Source organism: Frieseomelitta varia, unplaced genomic scaffold, assembly GCF_011392965.1.
Source record: "Frieseomelitta varia isolate USP_RPSP 00005682 unplaced genomic scaffold, Fvar_1.2 scaffold_456, whole genome shotgun sequence".
NCBI classification, from domain to species: Eukaryota; Metazoa; Arthropoda; class Insecta; order Hymenoptera; family Apidae; genus Frieseomelitta; species Frieseomelitta varia.
In genome coordinates, this window is record NW_025110208.1 from 75559 (window position 1) to 99221 (window position 23663).

Below are 23663 nucleotides of genomic sequence, written 5' to 3' on the forward strand. Positions count from 1 at the left end.
AGTAACTATGAAAAATAGAATTTTTCTAATTGTTATTTCAACTTTCCTATGTTCCAAACTTTTATTGAATATTAATTTTCTGTGCAAAAGAAGGAGAAATAGGTGAGAACAAAGAGCTCTATGTAAACATTAATTTACGCAATCACTGCCTAATACCTCAAAATTTTTTTTCCAATAAATAATATAATATATAATTATATATTACATTAATATTAGTATATTAATAACACAGTGTAAAAATTTCTTGTAAGAAAAGATAATGCTAAGATCTTTAATCTACTAGAGGAAAGTACATACTTACAATTAAGTATTAAAAAGTTAATATTATTCTACATGCATGAACATAGTTTTATTGCCGTGATTTATGTTTCTTTCTTCTTTTACATACATGTTATTGCAAATGAAATCAACAAAGTTGATAAGTGAAATTTTTAAATATAAATAATTTCAAGTAAAAACTGAAAAGTACAGTACATCTGCACAGTTTATACTGATTATGAAAAATGAATTAAAAGGTGTATACTATGTACCTAGCAGCAATGAAATGTAATTCTTCTTTTTATAACAATGTTTTTGTAATATTAAAATAGACGGATTAACTTTATTATTAGTCTTTTTTATAAGTTCAGCGATGCTATCAGATTTTAATAAAAAGAATAAGAATGAACACAGAATAATAACAGTAATCTTATTTTTTTTTATAACTTCTCTACCATAGAAATTTCATTTCAGGCGAGAGATTTGACATGATTGTCGAGGCGAATCAACCTCCTGGAAAATATCACGTCGACATAGAGGGCCTTCTGGATTGTCAAAACCTTCGTCAGGAAGCTTTCATTCTTTACGATAATACAAAACCAGAGTCCGCTGTGACAAAGGACGACAAACTATTGAAAATCAATGACTACGCAATTGCAAGCAAGGGCCATGATTGTCATCAGATATCAAAGAATTTCATTTGTGCGTTGGATTTAAAGGGATCGAGAGAAGTCGAGGTCAACTCGAACGAAGTTATTTATATTCCATTCGACGTAAATGCTTTTTCCTACTTTACGGACGAGATGTCGGACTATAAGTATAATTTTTACGGATGCCCTTTCTATCCGTCAAGTCTAAGTAAGGATATGAAAAGTTTAATATTAGAATCAATTTTTTTAACATATATTATATTGTAAATTATAAATTAATTAGAATTAATATATCTTCGTAAGGAATCTGATTTTCATCACTTTGATAAATTTCACGGTACTGGTCTAACATTGTAATTATCATTTCGTTTGAATTTGTTCAATACGATATACATAATTTTGAGGTATACTATATATATTATACTATACTACTATATAGTATATATACTATATACTATACTATAGGTATAAAATATAGATATATGAAAAGTACATTTCGTTACATTTGTATTTATAACGTGTACCTATAAATACAAATTTCAGGTACAAAGAAGGAAGGAGCAAAAGTCGCACAAATTAATCGCATGTCGTTTAAATATCCCATGTCTCCTTTATTGTCTCAACCGGAAAACACACCGGAGGAGGGAATTTGTTATTTCGAGAAGCGCTCAAAAGAATGTGCCGATACACCATTGTTCTGCGAATGTGTTCACGTGATCGAAGTTCCACCCAAGAAAAATATTGACATTGTTTTAATAGACGAAGGTAATCCCAATATATCTGCTCGATATCAACTCGTTAATCCTTTAAATTTAAAACAAATTCTTTTTCGTCTAGGCTTCGGTGGAAATGTTTCCCATACGTTTCACATACATGGCTATAACGCAAGCGTCCTAGGAAAAGATAGTTTCGAGCGAGCAATTACCAAAGAAGAAATTATACTTTTAGATCGTAACAAACAGTTACACCGTAATTTTTTAAATCCACCGCAGAAAGATAGTTTCGTTGTACCAAATAAAGGTTACATTATTCTCCGCCTCTTCACTGATAATTTAGGTAGAAGTTATTATATTTAAAATTATTACATCATATTTACAATTGGAATTCATGAAACGAGAATGTTTCAATAACACGAATTTATTTATCCATTTGTAGGATATTGGTTGTGGGAAGCACGAAGCACGGCAATATCTCCAGGAACATCTGGACCTGTGATGCAGTTTCTGTTAAAGGTAGGCAGTCGTGAAAGTTTCTTACCTGTTCCTTTAGACTTCCCTACCTGCGGAAGCAACAAACATCCGGATATGGTGTTCGAAACAAATTAATTTAGCGCATAAATTTCTGTATATTTATTTTAAGTTAACTAATCATATTTATTTATCGTTACACGATTCACGACAGTCTTTATTTAAAAGATCAGTCTATAGCTTTTTCTGTGAAATACAAAGAAGGAGAATCCTTGGAAAAGATAAATTTTTGGCATATTGGAAAGAATAATAAAGAATGAAATAATAGAGTTTGAAAATGCTATATATTTGTTTAGTGGTTACGTATTAAGAAATTATCAAACTTAAGGATATCTAATACCATAAAAATTGTTCAAAGTATGTAACGCTGGTGTCCAATTTGAACATTCCGGGAAACCGTATGGAACTGGTGGAAGATCGTTTCTATCCCCTACGTGAATGACCAGTTCCATTCCAGTAATATGATGCCAAGTAAAGTGGCAATGAAGTAACCACCAACCTATTAAAAAACAATATGCTATAACACTTTCATCGAAACTATTTTAAGCGCTTACAAAGTTACAAATTTCAAATAAATTCAATTAACATTAATCAAACGTTCGTGTTAAATCGTGTTTTTAAATATCCAAGAAACTCTAACTTCATGAAAAGCAAGAGAAAGAACTGTATATGGAAAACTGTTATTTTGAAAATAATTTAATATTTTACCTGGATTATTCGCCTTGAAACGTATAATTACATATCCGCCCATTGGAATTTTAACGGTGTCTTTACCAGGTGGATTTTTATATTCTCCTTTTTCAAGACGTTCTGTGTGCTGTTTTATCACTTCATCTATGTTTGCTCTCGAAATATTTTTACTAGATAAAAACTGCCCAATGGTAAATACTTTGAATTCATAGCCATGCAAGTGGAATGGATGATGCAGGTCTTCCACTCGTACTGCAATGTTACTTGTGTATTTAATATTATTAAATTTGTAAAATTATTTTTTCCAACTCCTTAACTAACACAAATAGTACCTGCATCGTATATTATTAATTCCACGATATTGTTTAATTTTGTGTTGATAACTTGAGCACACGTGCAAGGTTCAGTACAACTATTTTGTACATTTTTCTTGCACACGGTTCGGTAAGAACGAGGCTCCGTTAGTAAAGGCGATGCTGGACTCTCGTATGCGATTTCATTGAAAGTTGAAATAATCTGGGAGAAATCATTTACATCTGAAATAAAATAAATTTCTTATATATTTAATAAGACAACATAATATATAAATAAAAAATAACAACAAAAGAAAGAAAGAAAAATTTGCGTTCTTTTAGCTTACAATAGTAAAAAAAAGTATGAATGTTGTATTAAGAAAAATTAACAAAAGAATATATGTACGTATTGAGTTCAAAAGAACCACTAAACAACTAAATAACCAACTAAACAACAATTCACCAAATAACCAATAAAAACAATAATTCACCAATGAAGGTACGGTATGTGTCTGATCCAAATAATATTTTGTCATCATATCGAGTATAATTGAAAAACCAAAATGGTAATATGTGCCTTTCATCTGGCTCAACATTCAAAAGATCGGGATCGACATCTATCCCTTCTAATTGATTTACACAAACATCCGTATTATTTTCATCGCAGGTCGACTCAAGTGGATTATACGTCTAAAATAAACGAATCATTTTTAGACACCAGTGATACCAGGATACCTAATTTCGATTTGATAAACACAAGAACTAAAGTAGTTTGTAACAGTTCAAAATAGAATCAAAAATAAACTTTTTCCTTAGCAAAAGTAGAAACTGATTTAACCCGGATAAAAAAAAAAAAAGTGTCCTTTGAGCTTTGATACTTACAACACCCGTTGCACTCTCTCCATCCGCGTAAGAAGGCTGTGGTCTTGTCGGCCACGTAGGACCTCCTTCATATTGTAAGATAGCAAACTGCTGTACGCGCCGCGTTCCGTTGCATTCTCCCAGACCAAGCACTTGTATCCAGTAAGAATCAACATCTTGATTTGCAGTTAGGATGAAATCGACGCGCTCACCTGTATATTTTCAATATACATAAAATGTAAGCTAATGCAATAAATAAAATATATCTTTCTATTTAAATCGGTGTGTATTTATACAGAGTTAAGTACAAGCGGGTTCAGGGTAATTTCATGAAAAAAAAAAAGTAAAAAATTCTCGTTTTTCGAGAAAATGAAACTTCAAAGTTTTACCTAGCGCTATACATTTAATTAAATCATCATGTCCAAATTTTTTGAATGTGCACTATCGTATTTGAGTTGATGGTAGTGGCACAATAACAATTTAGCCGCTACGATCTCCTAATTTAAGTCCTCTAGATTTATATCATGTTAAATCAATCTTAGTTACAAGCATTGATCAATTGAAAAAAAAAACATGTTACATAGTGTTTCATAGGAACTTAATAGAAAAAGCAAAACTGTAACAACGATTTTTAAACTAATATTTCAACACATTTTCTTAACATTTGTTATAAGTATTGACAGCAATATCGAGCAACATACGAGATAAGATTAGGACATGAAACGTTACTTAAATGTGTAAAAATAAAACTTGTAATAAAATGTGTATGAATAAAACTTGCGAGTTAATTTTCTCAAAAACGAAGCGTCAAACGAAAAATATTTATTTACTTTCTTCGACTTATTATGTCTCATAGAACTACTAGTTACGAACCAGCCTGTACAAAACTAAAAAGTATTAGAAACGTTTTCGTTCATTGAATTATTTGTCTATATTCTAGAAATTGTTTGAAATTATAATTTGGAATTTGTTGAACCTGTAGACGTGACGATTTTATCCACTGGTTTAGGTTTCACGTTTGCACCATCTTGAGCAATTACCACTAATTCGTGTTGTTCGATTCTAAGTTCTGCCAAGCACACTGTGGTAAAAGAATTAATCAGTCGTATTCTATGCCGTTCTCCCTTTTTAACGGTATATTCCGTTAACGATCCATTGGTAATCTGGGCCTTAGTAATGTCAATTGGGTCCTAAAAACAATTATAATTACTTAGTTAAAAAATTTGCTGTTAACAAACACCATAAAAAAAGCATGGTTTCTCAATACTAAAAATTTCGTGAACGCACCGTCGCTTGTCCTAAACCATTTATAAGTATATTTTTCGCAGTTTGTCCTAAGTCATGCCAATACCAACCAGGAAAACGTTCTGCCGATAATTCGTGCATCCAATCACTTAGAAATATGATAATCTCATCTTTGTCAAATAATTGATAATGAGGATCTTTAGACGGTGGATCTCTGACAATAAGACCACCATATTGTCCATCTAGCATGTGCGTCGATATATGGGAATGGTAAAAATGCGTACCCGAATTCTTCACTACGAAATCATATCTAGAATAGGATATAATCAAAATATTTGAATTTTACTCCAATGAAGGGAAAGGAAGAACAGTATGTATGTATTTTCTTAAATAGCGTGAAATATAAATTTCAAGTTAATAATGTTTATGATGAACGTTTAAGAAAACAATAACACATAAAGTGATAGATCTTAGCGTTTACCTAAATGTCGTAGAAGATGGAATTGGACATTGTGTAACATAAGGAACACCATCGTAATATTGATAACCATTTTGGAAAATTCCATGCCAATGTAACGTAACTTCATTCCCTGAAGCGGCATTCTCCACGTCCACTATAATGCGATCATTGACACACACCTGCAGAATAATTGCATAATCGGATCTTGTATGCCGAGTATTTCATAAAAGATTATTTTGTTATTTGAAAGTAAAAGAAGGGAAATCGCTTCTTAATATCTCGTTGTTAAATTTACCTTGATCAATGGCCCTGGCAACTGTCGATTTATGGGTATTAAGGTCTTTTCAAATCCATCCCCTATGATACACTGATCCAAGAAGGTATAGTTACAAGCTCTGAAAATATCGATTTAAAATATAAATTTCGTTTATTTAATTTCATACGATTTTAACTTCATTTATTTTACTTCACATGATTTTTTTATAAGAAAAATATTATATTTTTATATTATTATATTACATCTCCGTCGAAAATATACGTACGGTCCTATTGTTGTGTAGAATTCAATGTGAAAGCGGTAATAGCAATTTTTAGGTTCTTCATTGTCTCTGCAGTCTCGTGCGCATTCTTCAGGCGAAGATACTACACATAAGTTAAACGCTGTATTAAAATGCAGCATGCAACAGGTATGTTTCATTGAAAAATGATAAGTGACAACCTAACTATCTAGATTTAAGCGAAGAAAAATAAGCACGAATGAAAAACTTAGATTGTTACGCATGTAATAAAACGGTGAATGGGAATCATTTATCTTAACATTTTAGTTTTACTTCAAATAAAAATTGAATACTTTTTTTAAGTGCTTTCTGCAAAAATAACTACATGTCGAATATATAAACAGAGAAATGTAGTAAATGATCATTGGACGATTATCAGTATTAATTTCAAGATGCTGTTTACAAAATTATACTTATACTTTGAAAGCTCAGATCAATCCGCGTTCGACATACATAATAATCTACAGACGTTCAATAGACATATTATATTTTATGAATACTTACTCTCACCATATGACAGTCGCGTATAAATCAACAGAATCGTGAAAAGTACGTAAAATCTCATCACGCCTTGGGAAATACTAAAAAATGGAATACTAAAATCAGGATGCATCTTTCTTCTTTTTTAACTAAAACTTGGCTTTATGGGTATGTATTCAACTAGTACTAACATTTTTTTCATATTGATAGCTCCAATTTATAGACAAAAAAGAAAGGTCAACAATTTAATCACATGAAACTTATCGGTTCGCATTTCCAGGTAATTCTTTTAATTGGACCATAAAATTTATCGTTTGAAAGCTTTTTAATTGCTAGCTTCTTTTACAAATTTAGTGACGTGACATCACTCAAACGTATGTATACCAAATTTGCATGTTGCATCGTGCATTTGTACATATCTAAATTATATATATTATATTATATTTTCGGGAATCCCAACAAAGAACGAAATTAATGTTGTGTAATCATCCTAACATCCTGCTCACAGTACTGTACTATATACAACGTGATCGTTATAAATCGTTTTAAATGCACGTGTATAACGTGCATGTTGCAACGTTACATCATAATATGCTACTGCAACTTCTAACATGAGTCGTCCAATCATCATACGTTTTCTACTGTATCTGGAAGAAAACAATGCGTAATAAAGGAAATAGCGGCAACTTTAAAATCACAAAAAAAAGTCTCATTACATATTTTAAATACGATTACTGTCTACCTACGACTATAATAATAAGAGAGAGATTATTGTTAAAATGTTCAATAATTATTGTTTAATTGTTATTATTAAAATGCAACAAAGTACAAAGTAATATGTAGTTTTCATTCTGAGTTTTTCAAGCGACACGTCTTTTTACGGAAGTGAAAACGAAAATATAATTATGTCAAAACTTGGCATTATAAGTTATCGCACGTAACACGTATAATGTATAACTTCCGCGAAAGACAATTACAATGACATAAAATGGAAATAAATTATCATCTCGTATTTATATCGATAATTAAGAAATGCTTTTAACTGTACTATACCTCACACTACTGCATTATCTGTATCATTATGTCATTATGTAAGTGATAAAGACAGTAATGATTCCGTATTGTGTATGTACGTATGAGTAAATATGTATCTATTTCACTAAAATACTTATTATTAATTCTATTGAGTATAATTTATAAATATATTATCGAATGATGTTGGGCTAAGGGATTCAATCTGTTGGAAGCTTCGGGCATAAAAACGAAGATGCAAAAATTCATAAATTAATCCTAATAATTGGTGTTATTTGCATTTGAAAGTTTGGTTTATGAATTCAATTTATGAATATGTAGCGACCGTTACCTCTTCACAATTAAAATCAACGCCATCTACATTAAAACAATCGTTCCGCCGATAAGTATGTTTCCCGTAAACCGACATCGCTAATTGCATATAAACGCTTAACATAAGAATATTTATAAATTGTCATTTTATTTTTATTGTTACTACGGAGACGTTTACTTATTGATAGAGATGTATATATAGACCCCATTTTAGAATTTGTTATTCATTCCTTAATTAATATTTACGGAAAACAGTTATCTATTTGCGTTATCAATATTATCTTATATACCATTGTTATTTAAATATTATTAAACTAAAAGTTACGAAGGTCTTATTTATATTTGTAGTATTGTGATATAAATTAAATTATCATCATTACAAATATATAGTGATTATGATAATTTATATTTATATCACAATACTATAAATAAATAATAACTCTGTAATTAATTTTAGTTGTTTATATAAAAATATTATCAATATCACAAAATATACAGTTACTAATAATTTAATGAAGATTACATAATGGAAGTTAAATGACGAAATAACGAAATAACGAATGAAGAATTTCTACTATGGCTACAATATATATAAGTGTNATAAATAAATAAATAACTCCGTAATTGATTTTTGTTGTTTATATAAAAATACCAATATCACAAAATATACAATTACTAATAATTTAATGAAGTTTACATAATAGAATTTAAATAACGAAATGACGAAATAACGAATAACGAAATAACGAATAACGAATGAATGAAGATTTTCTATTATGGCTACAATATATATAAGTGGCAGTAAACATTTCCATGGTGATAATAAAATTAATAGCTATTTTTAAATACTCTATTGTTTATATTAAATATACATCTCGACGGAACATGGATGTCGTTGATCTAAATTCTTCGAAGTAGAGGTCGCTACAAATATTGAAATGCTGGCGCTGCGTAGCGGTGAAACTGTAGAACTAAAATTTATTATCTATTCTTGTCACACACTAATGAGATCCGTAAGATACATATGGGTTCCTCTCAAAAGAATAAACAGGAAAAATTCAAGAGATGGCAGCATTCGTTTATCCGACTAGATGGTTTTAGATTCACGCGATAGATCATTCGTCTGAAGATAAGGAGCACAATATATAGTACGCGACAAAGACAATGATAGCGTTTAGTTTAGCTATATTGCCGCTACGTGACGCTAGCATCTTTCGCTGATCACGTATCGATCAAATTTTCATTTGCAAAAAAAATTTAACATCAATTATTCACAATAATCTTATACAATCTTCATATTATCCTTGAATGGAAATCACAGCTATTCATATCGTAGAATATAAGAACAGGTTTATCAAATGATCCATACGTTCTCCCCTTTTTTTATTCCAGATGTATTATAATTATAATTCATGTTGCATAGCAGATGTACATATCGAGACGTTTAATCTCTGTTATTTCGTTTTGCATGATCGGACATAAATTATTATTTATACAAAAAAATGCATTATGTCGTTAATTATTCGCAGAGTTGGAAATGCAAACAGACATATACTTTGGAGTATAAATAAATTTGCGATGATTTCATAATAGAAAAAATACAATTGTACGTTCTTTTTGAATTTGTAATGTATCAAGATTATGTATCGGGAAAACTGCGTTATTTACTTTGATAAATATCCCACGAACGAAAAGAACTTATGCACCGAAACGAGTAGCATTCCAATATAACGCAGAACACGCGTCATTGATATTTAATGTGTAGTAAGAAATCCATTCGCGACTTTTAAACGTATAAAGATTTACAAAAACTTCTTAGTAGTATTTTAGCTGCTACTCAACTTATGAATGAAATCATGTCTCATTCTTCGAGGAAGAAATATTGTCCAGCTTTCTTTTGTTCCAAGTCCTGTATAACAATAAAATAGGATAGGTTTCAAAAAAAATTTATGACTCGGAGAAAAAGTTAGTTGCTTAAGACAAAGTAACATACCTTCACAGACTGGCTCTTGTTAATCCTCGGTCTGAAATTGTTCGGATCTCTTCTAAACGTAATACCTAAGAGTTCCAAGAATCTGTTCATTCCGTTCAATAAAGACTGCGGGCTATGAGCAACGGTTGCTAAAGATGGAGTGCCAGAAAATACAATTACACGGTCAGCCAAATACGTAGCCATGATGAAGTCATGCTCTACAACGAATCCTGTTTTCTTGGCGTGTAGAATAAACCTGAAATCACGTACTTTCAACAACTTCCTCAAATAATACAGATCAATACAAATCGTCAGAATTTTCAATTACCGTTTTATTACTTTAGCCGCAACCAAACGTTGCTCAGAGTCCAAATAAGCAGACGGCTCGTCGATTAAATAGACATCGGCAGGTTTTCCAAGACACAAAGCTAAAGCAACTCGTTGCAATTCCCCTCCGGAGAGATTCTGTACCTCTTGATCCATAATATCGTCTATTTTCAACGGTTTCATGACGTCTGTTACAAATTGAGGATGAACGTAAGCGTCCCTGATTTTCTCATGCAGCAATTGCCGTACGATTCCTTGAGACTTGGGACTAATTTTTTGTGGTTTGTAACTAATATGTAATTGCGGGATACTTCCTGTGAAAAATGAAATTAAATGGTCTAATAAGATTACGTAAAATAACAGAAATAAAATACGCAAAGATTACCTACCCGATCCGTCATCAGGTGGTAAATTACCAGCCAACATTCTGATGAACGTGGTTTTCCCCGTGCCATTCTCGCCAAGTAACACGAGAATTTCCGAGTCTGTAAACTGGCCTTTTTCAACGTTTAATTTAAAAGAGCCCATTGTTTTCGTCATCGCGGGATATTCGTAATGATTCATGCGTTTAACTTCCTCCTCGGTTGCACTTTCGGCCACTTTAAATACAAGAGACTCCTCGCGAAATCTCAAATTTTCCGTTGGTACGAAACCATCGAGGAAAATGTTGATGCCCTCTCTAACAGAGAAAGGCATGGTAACAACACCATACGCTCCCGGAACGCCATAAAGGCAACAAATAAAGTCAGATAAATAGTCTAAAACTGACAAGTCGTGTTCCACTACTATTATAAACCTGTTATAAATTTGAATAAAGGTTTAGATTGTGCGGACAACGTTTTTATGTTATTTCTGCTATTTGTGTTGCTTACTTATCAGGATGAATGAGAGATCGAATTGTCAAAGCCGCGTTAAGACGTTGCTTTACATCTAAATACGAAGATGGTTCGTCAAACATGAAAATATCTCCGTTTTGAATGCACACCATAGCACATGCAAAACGTTGAAGTTCCCCACCAGACAATGCATCAATACCTCTGTCACGTATGTGCATTAAATCTAAAAGGAATTCGATAATTCAGTTACTAAAGATCAACTTACAATTTTTGTTATTTCGTTACTGTTCTTAAAATACTCCTAAAATATGTTGAAAACATAAACTGAATTCATAATGTGAGCTTACCCAACATTTCGCAAATTTCTATCTGATTTTTACATTCGTCTTTTTTGTCTAAAAGCTGTTGCACAGTGCCTTTTACAGCTTTAGGAATTTGATCTACGTACTGAGGTTTAATAAGAGCTTTTAAATCATCTTCTAATATTTTAGTAAAATAATTCTGCAATTCGCTACCTCTGAAATGACTTAAAATTTCTGTCCAGTCTGGTGGATCCTGTATTAATTAAACGAGTTTAAGGGAAACTTCATAAACTTACAAAAAGTAAAACAATTTATATTATTTAGAGAAAATATCTAATTGTACATACAGAATATCGACCCAAATTAGGCTTCTGTTTGCCTGCCAAAATTTTCAGAGCAGTTGATTTCCCAATTCCATTAGTTCCAACCAACCCTAATACTTCGCCAGGCCTTGGAATAGGCAGTCTATGCAGTTTAAATGAATTTTTTGAATAACGATGCGTTGTTTCTTTCTCTAAATTACTAGGAAGATTAATGATAGATATTGCCTCAAACGGACATTTCTGAAAATACAAATATATATATGTATATATATTGCACCCTCTGTTTGCTTATTATTAATTTAATATGATATTACATTGTGTTAGTCACTATATTTTATTTATATTAAAAAATTTTTTATCATACCTTGACACAAATACCACATCCAATACATAGTTCTTCAGATATTGATGCTATCTTACTATTTGGATTAACTTCTATACAGAGTTTCCCCATTCGTACTACCGGACAAGATCTTTTGCACTCTTGCCTACACCGTTTTGGTTTACATTTATCAGAATTGACAATAGCGATACGAGTCAACCGGTCGGTTTCCTCCATTGACTTTTTTGGTGGCATGATGGTAAAATATTTACCTGCCTGAAAATGTTATTGTAGAATTTAGATTTAACAGAGCAATTATTTAAAGTATATCGTAATGTTAAATTAAAATGTTGTATATGAAGTACTCTTCTTGAATATTAAATGCATAATACAAAATTTTTAAACAATATCTACTACAATCACGGTTAATCGCAAGCTATTAAACAAGAAATACAGAATTGATCGGAAAAGCCGTAATTGAAATATAACTTTGAAAGACACGTATTCAAACAATCTAAGCATAATGAAGTAATTGAACCTGTTCAATGCCTGTGGTAAATATCATTAAATAAACTACTTGAAAAATAATTCAACATATGTTCTACTTAGATTCTGTCCGTAAACAAATAACTTTTTTACATTTAGGGTATAAAATGAAAGACAGCAAATTAATGTCATACATATTATATAATAATTCCCATATATTTGCATTTAGTTAAAATATTTAAATACATGAAAATATACAATGCTTAGTTTTACCACGAGTTCCTAACCTCAAACAATTAATAATAAAATACTGATGTAACAATATTTTATAAACGCATCACATAATTAGTAAACGTAATCTTTTTTTTTCGAATGTGTATTATGCCGTTACTTCGTGGTATTTAATACAGATGTGCACAAACATATACCTGTCAAAACCAAAAACGTGGAGGAAACTCCTTTACAATTCTCACGAAGGAGCTTCCGCACTCGTATACCACCGCATGCCTCGACTTCAATCATAGACTATAAAAACCACAGAGACTACATATTCGATGCGAAGTGTGGCCTTTCAAATAAATTTTATATTACAACGATTACAACGTCTCCCTAACTAGCAAAAGTTTCGTCACTTACGATTTAATTTAAGCGAGTCAGATAATTTTCTGTAAAAATTTACATCATCGATTTAACTCTTAATTTAATTTAATTAAGAAAAAAGATAATAACAATAAAGCGATTTACAAACAAGCGAAATAGATAATTGTTGTCGTTCGCAAGTCGCGTTGTGTTTTATTTTTAAATAATTCCCATTAGATTTTTATTAATGATTTATTGTAACGGGGGAAAAAATGCTACACCGTACGAACTGAACGAAATTATTACAAATTGAACTTCTCGGGTGTTTCCAAAGATTGTTTGCGATATATGCACGCCACCTAGGTTGGTATGTCACATCTCATGAAGGATTATAAAGATTTGTTCTGAAGTTTTTAAGCATAGAGTACTAGGGATTGCTTTATATCTTCTGATTTTGTAGTGAGTACTGTCACTTTCGCCTTTTCGAGACTTTGGTCCTCGAGACTTCGACGACCCGTTACCGATGTACGCGAGCGGACATTAGCCTAACCGTATTTGGTTTCGAAGGTGTCGTATGACAGTTCTTGATGCGTCCTTTATTTCTACAATTTACTTAATTGACGCAGTGTCAGATATTAGTATGTTATAATGTTACGTGACATTTCAAATTTACTATTAGATATAAGATCTTTATGTTTATGTAGGACAATTTTTATAGAGGTGTACCACTTTGATAAATGGTCTCATATGTGTTTTTCTCTTTTTTCATTTCTTAACTTCTTGTCTAAAATCTGTTACCATTATTATTGTTACTGCTGCTACTACAAATATGCAGTTACTATATCTGTGTTTTATAGATTAACTTTCAGGAATGTTTTCATCAACTTTCAATTAAATTTGTTGAAATCTATTCTTCATGATATATTACATTGATGTCCTTCATAAGACTTATTTAAAATTTTTCTTTTATCTTGCGAGAAGTTCCGATTAATTTTCTCTTTTACACTTTTATGAAAAGAAAATATTAAATGTACTAATATACTTTTAATTTATGTTACGATATAGCTGTTGCACTGAGTGGAATGGAGCGAAGTATTCATGAAATGTTGAAAGATGCTCCATCTTTAAATGACAGCGATAGCGCAGTTCATAGCGGAACCCCTCCACCACATATACCGAATAATTGTAACAATGATAATCAACCTAGACCAGCTACGATAAATCTAACATTGGGTAGCCCTACATCTCAAATGTGTAAGTAAAATTTGTGCTAACGAAACATAATCTTAATCCCTTTATAAAAAACTTATTTTAATAAAGTATGTTTGTGTAATAGCTGTAACAGTATCTCCAAATACACCTATTCAGAACGGTGATACGCAAACAATGCGTACTGCTCAAAGTAAAATTGAGAGCATTAAAAATTGGAGTATTTCTACATACAAGTGTACAAGACAATTAATGTATGAAAAACTTGGGAAAACATCCCGCACGGTAGATTCGGGTAAGTTTACACGATTCAACTCCATTTACGTTTTATGTTTATTATATAATTATAATATCTTTTCATTTATAGAACTTGAAACACAAATTGAATTATTAAGAGATACTCAGAGAAAATATTGTAATGTTTTACGATTATCTAGAGCTTTAGCTTCTCATTTTCATCATGTTGTCCAAACACAACATGCTTTGGGAGAAGCATTTTCTGAGTTAGCACAGAAATCTCCAGAGTTACAAGAAGAGTTTCTATATAATTCAGAAACTCAAAGAAATTTGACTAAAAATGGTGAAACATTACTAGGGGCCTTAAATTTTTTCGTTTCTTCAGTAAATACACTTTGTAATAAAACTATTGAAGATACATTATTTACTGTACGACAGTACGAAACAGCAAGGTAATTGTTAATATCGAAATTTTTTAACAGATCAAATGTATTTTGTAAGTATCTATAAATAAAAGAGAGATTTACTTACAGAATAGAGTATGATGCCTATAGAACAGATCTTGAAGCGTTAGCACAAGTAACGAAAAACGATAGCAGCAATGCAGCAAGATTGGAAGCAGCACAAGCACATTATGAAGAACATAAACAAAATTTTGAGAAATTAAGATCAGACGTTTCAATTAAACTTAAATTTTTAGATGAAAACAGAGTATGTAATTATATTTAATTCTTTATAATATTGTACTTTGAAATACCATAAAATACCAAAATAATAACAATATTGTTATTTTTATTACAGATCAAAGTAATGCATAAACAATTGTTATTATTTCACAATGCAGTTTCTGCTTATTTTTCTGGAAATCAAACTGCACTGGAAGCCACATTGAAGCAATTTAACATAAAAGTTAAGTCACCAAATTCATCCTTGCCATCGTGGCTCGAACAGTAGTTACATTAGAAGAAATACAATTTTCGGAAAACACACACGTGAATAAAAAAATGCATTCGTCCATACGAATTTCTTCTTAAAGAAAACAACGGGAATAACAAGGTAGAACAACTCAAAAATTCTTGAAAAAGTGCTAAAAGACACTGCTGTCAAGTAACTTCGGTATCAATAATTTTTGGAACAAAAATTAGATTATCATCTAAAAACAGACTGAATTTTTTCTGAATTATGCTTTAAACACTGGCCAATATTCGTAACACATTATATGAATCTTAATTATATAATAATTATATGCAACAGTTTATATTAATTAATGACATCTGTTGAAAGATCTGATGAAGATTCTCTTTATTCAGTAGCAGTGCTTACAAAACTTTATGAGCAATAGATATTTAATTTTTATATTTGACTTCTTAGAGAAGTTTTAATGTAAATATATAAACTATCATGATATATTGAGCTTTGAATTTTATAGTATGTACAAAACAGTATTGATGATTTGTTTGCATTACATTTTGCACCAGATTAATGAGTATTTTATCTCTTTTAATATTTAGATCTGATGAATTAAACAAATTTACAGTTGGATGATTTAGTATTCCTCATTCCATTTTAAGTATTAAAAATATTGACTGAATTTTAATTTTGATTCTATTACAATTACAAATTAAAAATGTATTCCTTATTTACATTATATTTATGTTGTTAAATTTAACTTAATTAAAAAAAAAAAAACTTAAAAACAATTTTGTAAGAGTTTGAACATCTTCAAGTATGTAGGATATTCGAAAAAGATTATATCGAATGTTAACAATGTGCAATGCTAATTAAAATGAATGAAGAAATATAAATAATAGATGGCTTTTTATGTGATTTAATGAGCACTGTATGCCTGTGAGTTTGATACAGTCATTTTTGAATATTCTATATATCAAATGTTCAATATCTCTACATTTTAATTATTGTAACATGTAAATATTGACTTTATTTACAATCTTTTTATATGTACTAATTTTTATGTCCAAATCAATAATTTTGATAAGAATAGGAACAAATCACATGCTTACAATTAGCCTAATCATATTTCTAAATTAATTATTTTCTATGTACAATTAATATTTGTACAAAACTGTTTTTAATTGCTTAATTTATTTTTAAATTATATTATCAATTTGCATGTCAGATTTATAACAGAAATATAGATTGCTACAGAATAAGTAACTTTTGTGTCCTTAAACATAAAACATATTATCATAAGATGTGAAAGATAATATGTGAAAATGTTTGAATTTCAGTATAGAAAATATAAGTTTATTTAAATTTATATAGATACCATAGTATTGGTTAAAAAGAAGAATTAATTTTGACTAATACGTTTAAAAAAACGGAAAACTGTTGCAAAAACAGATTTAAACTAGTCATATTTTATAAGTGAATATTTAAAAATCAAATAAATTGTGTGAAATTATGACTTATATACTTTCATATACATTGACATTATTTATACAAATATTTCTTTTGAAGCAGCAATACATATTATGTATATTGAAACATTATAAATTATTGCGCTTCATAAATAGGAAAATTTTTAGTTATAATAGATAAGATATAAATGTATGTATATTGTCATTATCGTTTGTTGCTTATACTCAGAGTTTACACTGACATTGATAATAACTTAAAGCATAAAATTGAATCTATTAATATTATGACATCATCGATGCATCTTATCATATGTTTTAAACTAATCCTTCCAATGTGATCATAATACAATAAATTTTTGTATATACATATGATAATATGTATGAGTGAATTGCACATTGAATAAATGTAGAATTCACTTTTAAAATTTTTGCGAATTATCATCATTATAAATCTACATTTGTGTATAAAGCAAAAATTATGATCCATACTATAATAATAATACTTTATTTTTTTACACAATGCAGATTGACTTAATATATAATTTCAGAAGATTATTACATTTTTTAAAATATTTTATTATTATTCTATAGAAAATACATTCCATTACTTAACAGGTTTTTTAGGAATGTTTAGACCAATAAAAAGAAACACTGTAATTAAATAAAAATAAAATCTTATATTTATTAAGTAGGAATAAGAAATAACTTGAAATATGCAGTTGAAAAATGTTTTAATTTACAAAATATATTGTAGCTATATTATGTTCCTAATCATGATGTTATTGTGTGTATATTATGTGTATACAAACTCCAAACAATAAATGAATGCTTATACATCTTGCTTTGTATAGAGTTTTTATTAATTACTAGCATCATTTTTATCAAGATAGTAATTGCAGTATTTTATATTTATTATTTCCATAAAATATATATACATATATACATGTGTTTTGTAATATATTAACAACACATTAAATAATAAGAAGTAACACTAAATACACATTGATTATATAATTTGTAATATAATTAGTTTAGTTACAAAAAAGTATATCTTTAATAGGAGACTTAATTAATTTAAGGAGTCAACTACCTAGTGTTTTCTTTGTTCTGTTCTTCTTGTGTTTCTTCTAAAGCTTTGATCTGTTTTTGATATTCTTCCATACTTCTGCGAGCAATAACAGGTTGAACTTCCATAAATACTTCCATTATTTTGTGATTTGCATGAATGTGTTTGCCCGAACAGTTTTCTACGCATTGAAGCTACATCAAATTTATACTTTTTAATACACTAAACTCGATGAGTATAAAAATATACATGTATAAATATATATAAGTAAAATTAAGAAAATACTTTAAATTGTAACAAATATACCTCTTCTGTAGAAACGTCTCTTGACATAAACGTACTCACGCACGTTTTAAAACACATTTCAGACATCTGATTGAACAAAAGTTGAAAATCCTTCATCTATAAAAAATACAATACAAAAATGTAATTTCATCGGTCTTTGAAATACAACAGACGAGACAGGTTATGAATAAATAATCAATTATTAAATATAAATGAGTAACAACTACGTACATTTCTAATAACTAAAGCGTCCATATTTAAGTTATCTACTTTGTTTCTCAACTTGAATAACAAATTTACAGTTACGATATTTGCCGGTTTCACTATTTTGCAGGTTATGTCACGTGAGCGTACTTTAAATCAATATCGATAACTTGAATATCGAGAATATGTTTCGATCGATGTTATTAAATAAAAAATCATATATCAGTAATTTTAATCGAAAAATTATTAATTAATGAAATAACTTTTATGATCTTTCGTGATCCTTTTTGGAATTCATCAACGACTGATACTTTACTGCATTTATGCGTTGCATTATTAAGATATAATGAAATTACTTGTAAAACTGTTAAGCAAATTAAGTGTTTTCACTTTTGCTTATAAGATTAGTTGAAAGTAAAAATAATGGCTTTAAGGCATAATTTATGTTTCTGCTCGTAAGAAAATTGGGTTTACTACATTTAATGCACTCGATATACACTCGTTATTTGAAACTTGTAACATAACGTGTACTGTTATTTTGTAATATTTCTCTGATAATGCTATTTCTCCGGGATATCATTTCTCTCGCCGTAAATTAAAAATTTATATAATTAATTGATTAAAGGACAAACGATACGAGCGGAAAATTTAATAACACGAAATGAAAGAATGGCAAACACGGACCAAAAGATAAACGATAGTGAAGGAAGATTCCACGGGTTTATAAACGAAGATTTATTAACGTAATTCGAAAAATAATAATTCGTACGCGTCGACGTCGACCAAAAAAGAAAAAAAAAGAAATAGACGATAGTAATAGAGTAAAGAAAAAGTTTCCACGAGTTAACGAAGATTTATCAACTTTTTGCTCGAAAAAGAGAGATAACAATTCGTACGCATTGACGTCGAGGAAAAGCGCGCTTTCGTCGGCGCGATTCGGCAACGTTCGGGAGTGTTCGGGCCCGAGTGAGTCGCGATTGGTGGATGATCGGTCGCGGGTTCCGAATCAGCGAAACGTGAATCAGTTGGCGTTGACGGGGCAAGGAAGCGAGAACTGTTTCGACTGGAAGAGGTGTCCGTGAACGAGAAATTTGTCGGTGCGAGTCGCGCCGGTGAATGAGGCGGACTAGCTGTTACGTGCGATGGCCGCGTGCTACAGCGAGCAGGCATCGTCGAGCTCGGGAAACGTAACGAAGAAGTCACCTGCGGCCGCGGCGAAGCCGATCTGCTGGCAACACAGACTGTTCGGTAAACAATTGTCGCGGTGCAGTCAGGTTAATCAGCAGGACACGAAGCCTTGCGACGCGAGTGGCACGCTCGTCGACGAGGACGGCCGGCCGGTTTGTGAAGTGATCGGTGTTTACTTTAGTTTCATTAATCCCGGTGCTACTTGCGATGACTTTACGCGTCAGCTGCTCGACTTGTACACCAATGTCAACTCGTCGTCGTCGGCGCACATGGAAAACGACCGGGACGCGGAGAATTCCACCAGGGGCAGAGAAAGGAGGAAAAAGTTCGAGGTCATGCACGTGGTTCTTTGGAGTAACGTAGCCGACGTCCTCGACTTCGAAGAGAGTTTCCGTGCACATGTCTCCGAGTTGCCCTGGTTGGCTGTACCGAACCTCGACTACGAGAGGAAGGTAAACCGCGTCTTCCCTTCGTTCTTTGACGTTTTCCTGTTTGCTAGCTGCTTTATTATTTTTTTTTCAGCTTTTCTGTATCTTTGTTGGATAGAATTATCCTGTTCTGTTTAATAATCAACATTGCCAAATCTTTTGTCATTGATTGCAAAGTCACACAACCACGCGTGAGTTTCAGTTAAGTTCAATTACACAAGCTGATAGCTCGTTGAAAATAAAAAGAAGTACGTTTTTGTAAAGTTCGAGGCAACAATGTCAATGGTTTTCCACATGTCAACGACGACAGTTTTCCCATCATGCCAGCACTTGGCAATTTTTTGCGAGTTCTACGCAGCCCGACAGGCTACGATCAATTGAAACGAGCGTGTATCATTTGAAATTTGTATACATCTGTCTTTCATAAAGTCACACATGTATACACGCACATGCACGCTTGTGCGTGCGTGTGTGTGTGTGTACACAGGAGGAGGCACACATGCCGTTATGCAGAAGGACCGAGCGCGCAGCGCCTTTTTTATTCCCAACGGGTGTTTTAACCCCTCGCCAGACGTGCTATTTAGGGTCCGATTTTATTTGCACCGACACACGATGCCGAGTCGACTTTTTCTAACTGAAAAAAAAAAACCGTTCGTATAATATTTTCCGCAAAATACCTGCTCCCCCAGAGCGTGTTGCTGCGTGTTCTTCAATCAAGATCAAACGCGTTTTTTTTCAATCGATGTTAATACTCGTTTCTAGCAAATTGTTTTTACCTTTGCTGTACCATTCTTATCTTTTTTTTTTTTTTTAAAGTATGAACTTGACTTTATATCCAAGTAATGGATGAAAAAGACAATACTAGAAATCCAAAAGTTGGCAAAAACTAACGCCAATTGAAACAACGATTTTGCCCTGGAATTTCAAATCGGACAGTTTCTTTGAAAAAGAAAGTTCACGATTGACAGCGTTACCGATTGAAAACAAATGAAACAGCAAATCGAAACTCGCACAAGAATGTGACTGAGTTGCGAATTAAAAAGCAGACGTTCGTACATTGATCTTTTCGTCACCCACGCACCTCGATGACGCACGTATGCGTGTCTCTTGTCTCGAAAGTTGGAGCGACACTGCGTAACGTTACAACACTTTGCGCACGCATAGTGGATACTCGATTCCCCCCAACTTAACGAGACTCTACTGTCGCGTCGAAACAACGAAGCGAGAAGAATAGAGACGAGAAAGGAGAAAGAATCGAGGAAAGAAAGTAACCACCCCGTGGTTCTTTGCACGGTGCTTTAACGCAGCAGCGGTTTACGTCGGCCAGTTTGTACTCGTGTACTAGAGATGTCTCGAAATTACTACGTACGATAGTTGTATACTTGTTGGATACGTTTTAACAGCATGTGAACGTAACAGACGATCTGACTTTTTTTTTCTTTTTTTTTCCACGATCATTAGTCAAGCCACTCGGAGTCGTTGATGTTTGCAATACATATACATGTACCTGTACCCTATAGTATATGTTATGTATATACATATACATACACTCGACAGTCTGATTCGCGAGTAAATGTAACGATAAGCATCCTGCGCAATTAGCGTCAAGTAGCCTCGTGATTCCTCCTTGCTCGTTATTCCGCCTATCCGCCTGATCCACGTTGGAAATCACCCCCTTGAAATCGCAGGTTCTTTGTGTACAGTTCCATTCATTTAACAATGAGAAGAGCAACTTTCCGGAAGGTTCCGGAACCTGCTGTCGCAACGAAACGAAACGAAACGAAACGAAACAAGAGAAAGAAACGATCGGATTTTCCTCCCCTCCTCCTCTTCGTCCCTGTTTCTCTACGTTCCCCCAACTCGCGTTGAAAAGTAAATAGAGGAACGGAGGAATCCGGATTTGTTGATGGTCAACAGCCTACAAACAACCACGCGCGACCTAAGTAAATTTTCAACCCGGCTCATCTTTGTTCAAAATAAAAGCAAAAGGAAGAACATAGAACGACCATAGTTTGTTGGAGAGACTTAGCAGAACGTATTCGACAGAGATTATGGTTTAAAACGCGTTCTATCGCCACCCCATTGTTCCCAAGCCCCTGTGCATCGTTAATGCAGTCGGTATTGATTTCTGGTGGTGGCCTAGGCTGTCTCTTTGCGCGATTCTTTAAGAAGAGAGGAGGAACACGAGTACCTGAGGATTGTGTCCAGTTTCTTAAACAAAATTAAACGGTTGATGGCACAATAGTCGCTCCACCAATTCTTAGAATTGAGATTATTTCACTCTACGCTACCTTACCTTACCGACCTGCACAAAGGCCGCGTGACAGTTGTACAATACAAACCAAGCGATATCCAATACCGATATTTCGGCATAATTCGCAAAATACACCTGCCCAACTGCGGACCTCTCGTGCTGGAATGACGTGCTACGCACGTCGAGAATATTTGGCCCAAAATTGTAATATTTTCTCAGTTTTCAGTATATTTAAGTAAAACAAATAATAAATTTATTGCTTCTCAATAATTTCTATCCAGTGGTATCATACCGACGAGTTTAAAAGAAAAAGAAAGTATAATTATTGTATACGGTTTGGTCACTCGTTATGGTCCGCAATTAGTTGCCAGCGCAAATTGTTAACCTCTTGCGCTGGAATGACGTGTCACGCACGTTGAGAAATTTTCATCAAAAAATTGCTATATTTTCTTAGTTTTAAGTATATTGAAATATAATCCAGGCAAAACGAATAATAAATTTATTACTTCTTAGTAATTTCTATCCAGTAATATACCGATGAATTCAAAAAAGAAGACGAATTATTGTACACGGTTGGTCACTCGTTATGGTCCGTTATTAGCGCAAGAGGTTAAGCTGGAGCACTACTGTACATATCAAGGAAACGACCACTGAGTGTCTCCGGCTGCTTCGAGCAGCTAGACTGGATAATAGAGGCGCGCTGCTCATCGTTTGTACGACGTAAACCGCTTCATAAAGGATACACGGTCCGGCTTTGCCCCGGACCGGGGAAGCCGACCTGAGAAAGAGAAGTGTAGCCGGCCGGGGCCAGCCTTTGCATTCGGGGTGGCCGACCCATATCTTCCGCAAATAGCTTTCTCATTCGACCGGCGAGATCAAGAAAGCGACGAAAGGTAGCGAGCCAAAGGGAGAGAGAAAACACGTGTTTACGTTTCGGCCTCAGCATCGCGCGGAGAGAGAAAGGGCGATTCGGTGGCGATGCACAGTCTCTTCACTCCTCCCCTCTGGCGCGAGAACGACTGAAACACACACAGCAGAGAAGGGAAAAAAGAGAACCGGGAGAGAAACGTTGAAATCTAGATGGACTTTGAGCCTGAGTTTCGTATACGGAGAGTGGGCCCGTACGCGGCGCTGTATAACCCTTCTCCATGTCCCCCCCCCCCCCCCCCCCCCCCCCCCCCC

General features: G+C 32.6%; 6 protein-coding genes across 15 annotated transcripts in view; 3 read left to right on the forward strand and 3 right to left on the reverse strand.

The window, feature by feature from the left end:
* Nucleotides 1-2296, forward strand: part of LOC122532510 (laccase-3-like) — a 12710-nt gene extending 10414 nt beyond the window's left edge. The window contains exons 7-10 of the mRNA XM_043661306.1: nt 733-1116; nt 1452-1673; nt 1746-1964; nt 2064-2296. Coding sequence (XP_043517241.1) covers nt 733-1116; nt 1452-1673; nt 1746-1964; nt 2064-2233 — 995 coding nt within the window. The 3' untranslated portion in view covers nt 2234-2296. The remainder of the gene's footprint in view (nt 1-732; nt 1117-1451; nt 1674-1745; nt 1965-2063) is intronic.
* On the forward strand, nt 2078-15659 carry LOC122532516 (arfaptin-2). Of its 6 annotated transcripts, none has more exons than XM_043661322.1 (6): nt 2078-2140; nt 14298-14486; nt 14569-14736; nt 14809-15130; nt 15212-15389; nt 15480-15659. In XM_043661322.1, the coding sequence occupies exons 2-6, from the start codon at nt 14315-14317 to the stop codon at nt 15630-15632; spliced, it is 993 nt and encodes a 330-aa protein (XP_043517257.1). In that variant the 5' UTR covers nt 2078-2140; nt 14298-14314; the 3' UTR covers nt 15633-15659. The 6 variants fall into 6 exon arrangements, with proteins under 6 accessions (XP_043517257.1, XP_043517253.1, XP_043517252.1 ...); XM_043661318.1 differs by lacking the exon at nt 2078-2140 and adding an exon at nt 13567-13799; XM_043661317.1 differs by lacking the exon at nt 2078-2140 and adding an exon at nt 13567-13691.
* Nucleotides 2368-7302, reverse strand: LOC122532509 (oxidoreductase ptaE-like). 3 transcript variants are annotated; one of them, XM_043661305.1, is made up of 13 exons: nt 6933-7302; nt 6766-6842; nt 6247-6346; nt 6000-6099; nt 5726-5883; nt 5287-5554; nt 4976-5189; nt 4021-4211; nt 3630-3828; nt 3178-3381; nt 2864-3097; nt 2471-2654; nt 2368-2418 (listed from the first exon to the last, which is right to left on the reverse strand). In XM_043661305.1, exons 1-12 carry the CDS (start codon nt 6941-6943, stop codon nt 2479-2481), a joined length of 1932 nt encoding a protein of 643 aa, XP_043517240.1. In that variant the 5' UTR covers nt 6944-7302; the 3' UTR covers nt 2368-2418; nt 2471-2478. The 3 variants fall into 3 exon arrangements, with proteins under 3 accessions (XP_043517240.1, XP_043517238.1, XP_043517239.1); XM_043661303.1 differs by lacking the exon at nt 6933-7302 and having other exon boundaries at nt 6766-6902; XM_043661304.1 differs by lacking the exons at nt 2368-2418; nt 6933-7302 and having other exon boundaries at nt 2421-2654; nt 6766-6902.
* LOC122532512 (protein Pixie) lies at nt 9700-13197 on the reverse strand. The gene is made up of 9 exons (XM_043661307.1): nt 13082-13197; nt 12210-12443; nt 11870-12085; nt 11568-11775; nt 11257-11443; nt 10774-11180; nt 10386-10698; nt 10079-10313; nt 9700-9994 (listed from the first exon to the last, which is right to left on the reverse strand). Exons 2-9 carry the CDS (start codon nt 12420-12422, stop codon nt 9947-9949), a joined length of 1827 nt encoding a protein of 608 aa, XP_043517242.1. The 5' UTR covers nt 12423-12443; nt 13082-13197; the 3' UTR covers nt 9700-9946.
* A 2111-nt stretch (nt 15660-17770) lies between the features above and the next one.
* On the reverse strand, nt 17771-18784 carry LOC122532519 (mitochondrial import inner membrane translocase subunit Tim10 B). The gene is made up of 3 exons (XM_043661326.1): nt 18639-18784; nt 18429-18524; nt 17771-18316 (listed from the first exon to the last, which is right to left on the reverse strand). The coding sequence occupies exons 1-3, from the start codon at nt 18660-18662 to the stop codon at nt 18143-18145; spliced, it is 294 nt and encodes a 97-aa protein (XP_043517261.1). The 5' UTR covers nt 18663-18784; the 3' UTR covers nt 17771-18142.
* A 799-nt stretch (nt 18785-19583) lies between these two features.
* Nucleotides 19584-23663, forward strand: part of LOC122532515 (nucleoredoxin-like) — a 12329-nt gene continuing 8249 nt past the window's right edge. The window contains exon 1 of one of the 3 annotated variants that reach the window (XM_043661314.1): nt 19584-20253. In XM_043661314.1, the coding sequence (XP_043517249.1) occupies nt 19754-20253 (500 nt within the window). In that variant the 5' untranslated portion in view covers nt 19584-19753. The remainder of the gene's footprint in view (nt 20254-23663) is intronic. The other 2 variants (XM_043661312.1, XM_043661313.1) reach the window with 2 other exon arrangements.

What these genes read in the sequence shown, in the direction of transcription:
- LOC122532509 (XM_043661303.1), bottom strand. Translation starts at nt 6,874, where the DNA reads ATGCATCCTGATTTTAGTATTCCATTTTTTAGTATTTCCCAAGGCGTG. An exon ending in TGCCAGGGCCATTGATCAAG is followed by an intron (nt 5,884 to 5,999) that starts GTAAATTTAACA and finishes ATTATTCTGCAG; the next exon opens with GTGTGTGTCAATGATCGCAT. An exon ending in ATTAATAATATACGATGCAG is followed by an intron (nt 3,098 to 3,177) that starts GTACTATTTGTG and finishes GTAACATTGCAG; the next exon opens with TACGAGTGGAAGACCTGCAT.
- LOC122532516 (XM_043661316.1), top strand. Translation starts at nt 13,807, where the DNA reads ATGACAGTTCTTGATGCGTCCTTTATTTCTACAATTTACTTAATTGAC. An exon ending in TAGCCCTACATCTCAAATGT is followed by an intron (nt 14,487 to 14,568) that starts GTAAGTAAAATT and finishes TTTGTGTAATAG; the next exon opens with CTGTAACAGTATCTCCAAAT. An exon ending in CGACAGTACGAAACAGCAAG is followed by an intron (nt 15,131 to 15,211) that starts GTAATTGTTAAT and finishes ATTTACTTACAG; the next exon opens with AATAGAGTATGATGCCTATA.
- LOC122532519 (XM_043661326.1), bottom strand. Translation starts at nt 18,662, where the DNA reads ATGGACGCTTTAGTTATTAGAAAT. An exon ending in ACGCTTTAGTTATTAGAAAT is followed by an intron (nt 18,525 to 18,638) that starts GTACGTAGTTGT and finishes TATTTTTTATAG; the next exon opens with ATGAAGGATTTTCAACTTTT. An exon ending in GAGACGTTTCTACAGAAGAG is followed by an intron (nt 18,317 to 18,428) that starts GTATATTTGTTA and finishes AATTTGATGTAG; the next exon opens with CTTCAATGCGTAGAAAACTG.
- LOC122532512 (XM_043661307.1), bottom strand. Translation starts at nt 12,422, where the DNA reads ATGCCACCAAAAAAGTCAATGGAGGAAACCGACCGGTTGACTCGTATC. An exon ending in CTAATTTGGGTCGATATTCT is followed by an intron (nt 11,776 to 11,869) that starts GTATGTACAATT and finishes TAATTAATACAG; the next exon opens with GATCCACCAGACTGGACAGA. An exon ending in GCGGCTAAAGTAATAAAACG is followed by an intron (nt 10,314 to 10,385) that starts GTAATTGAAAAT and finishes ACGTGATTTCAG; the next exon opens with GTTTATTCTACACGCCAAGA.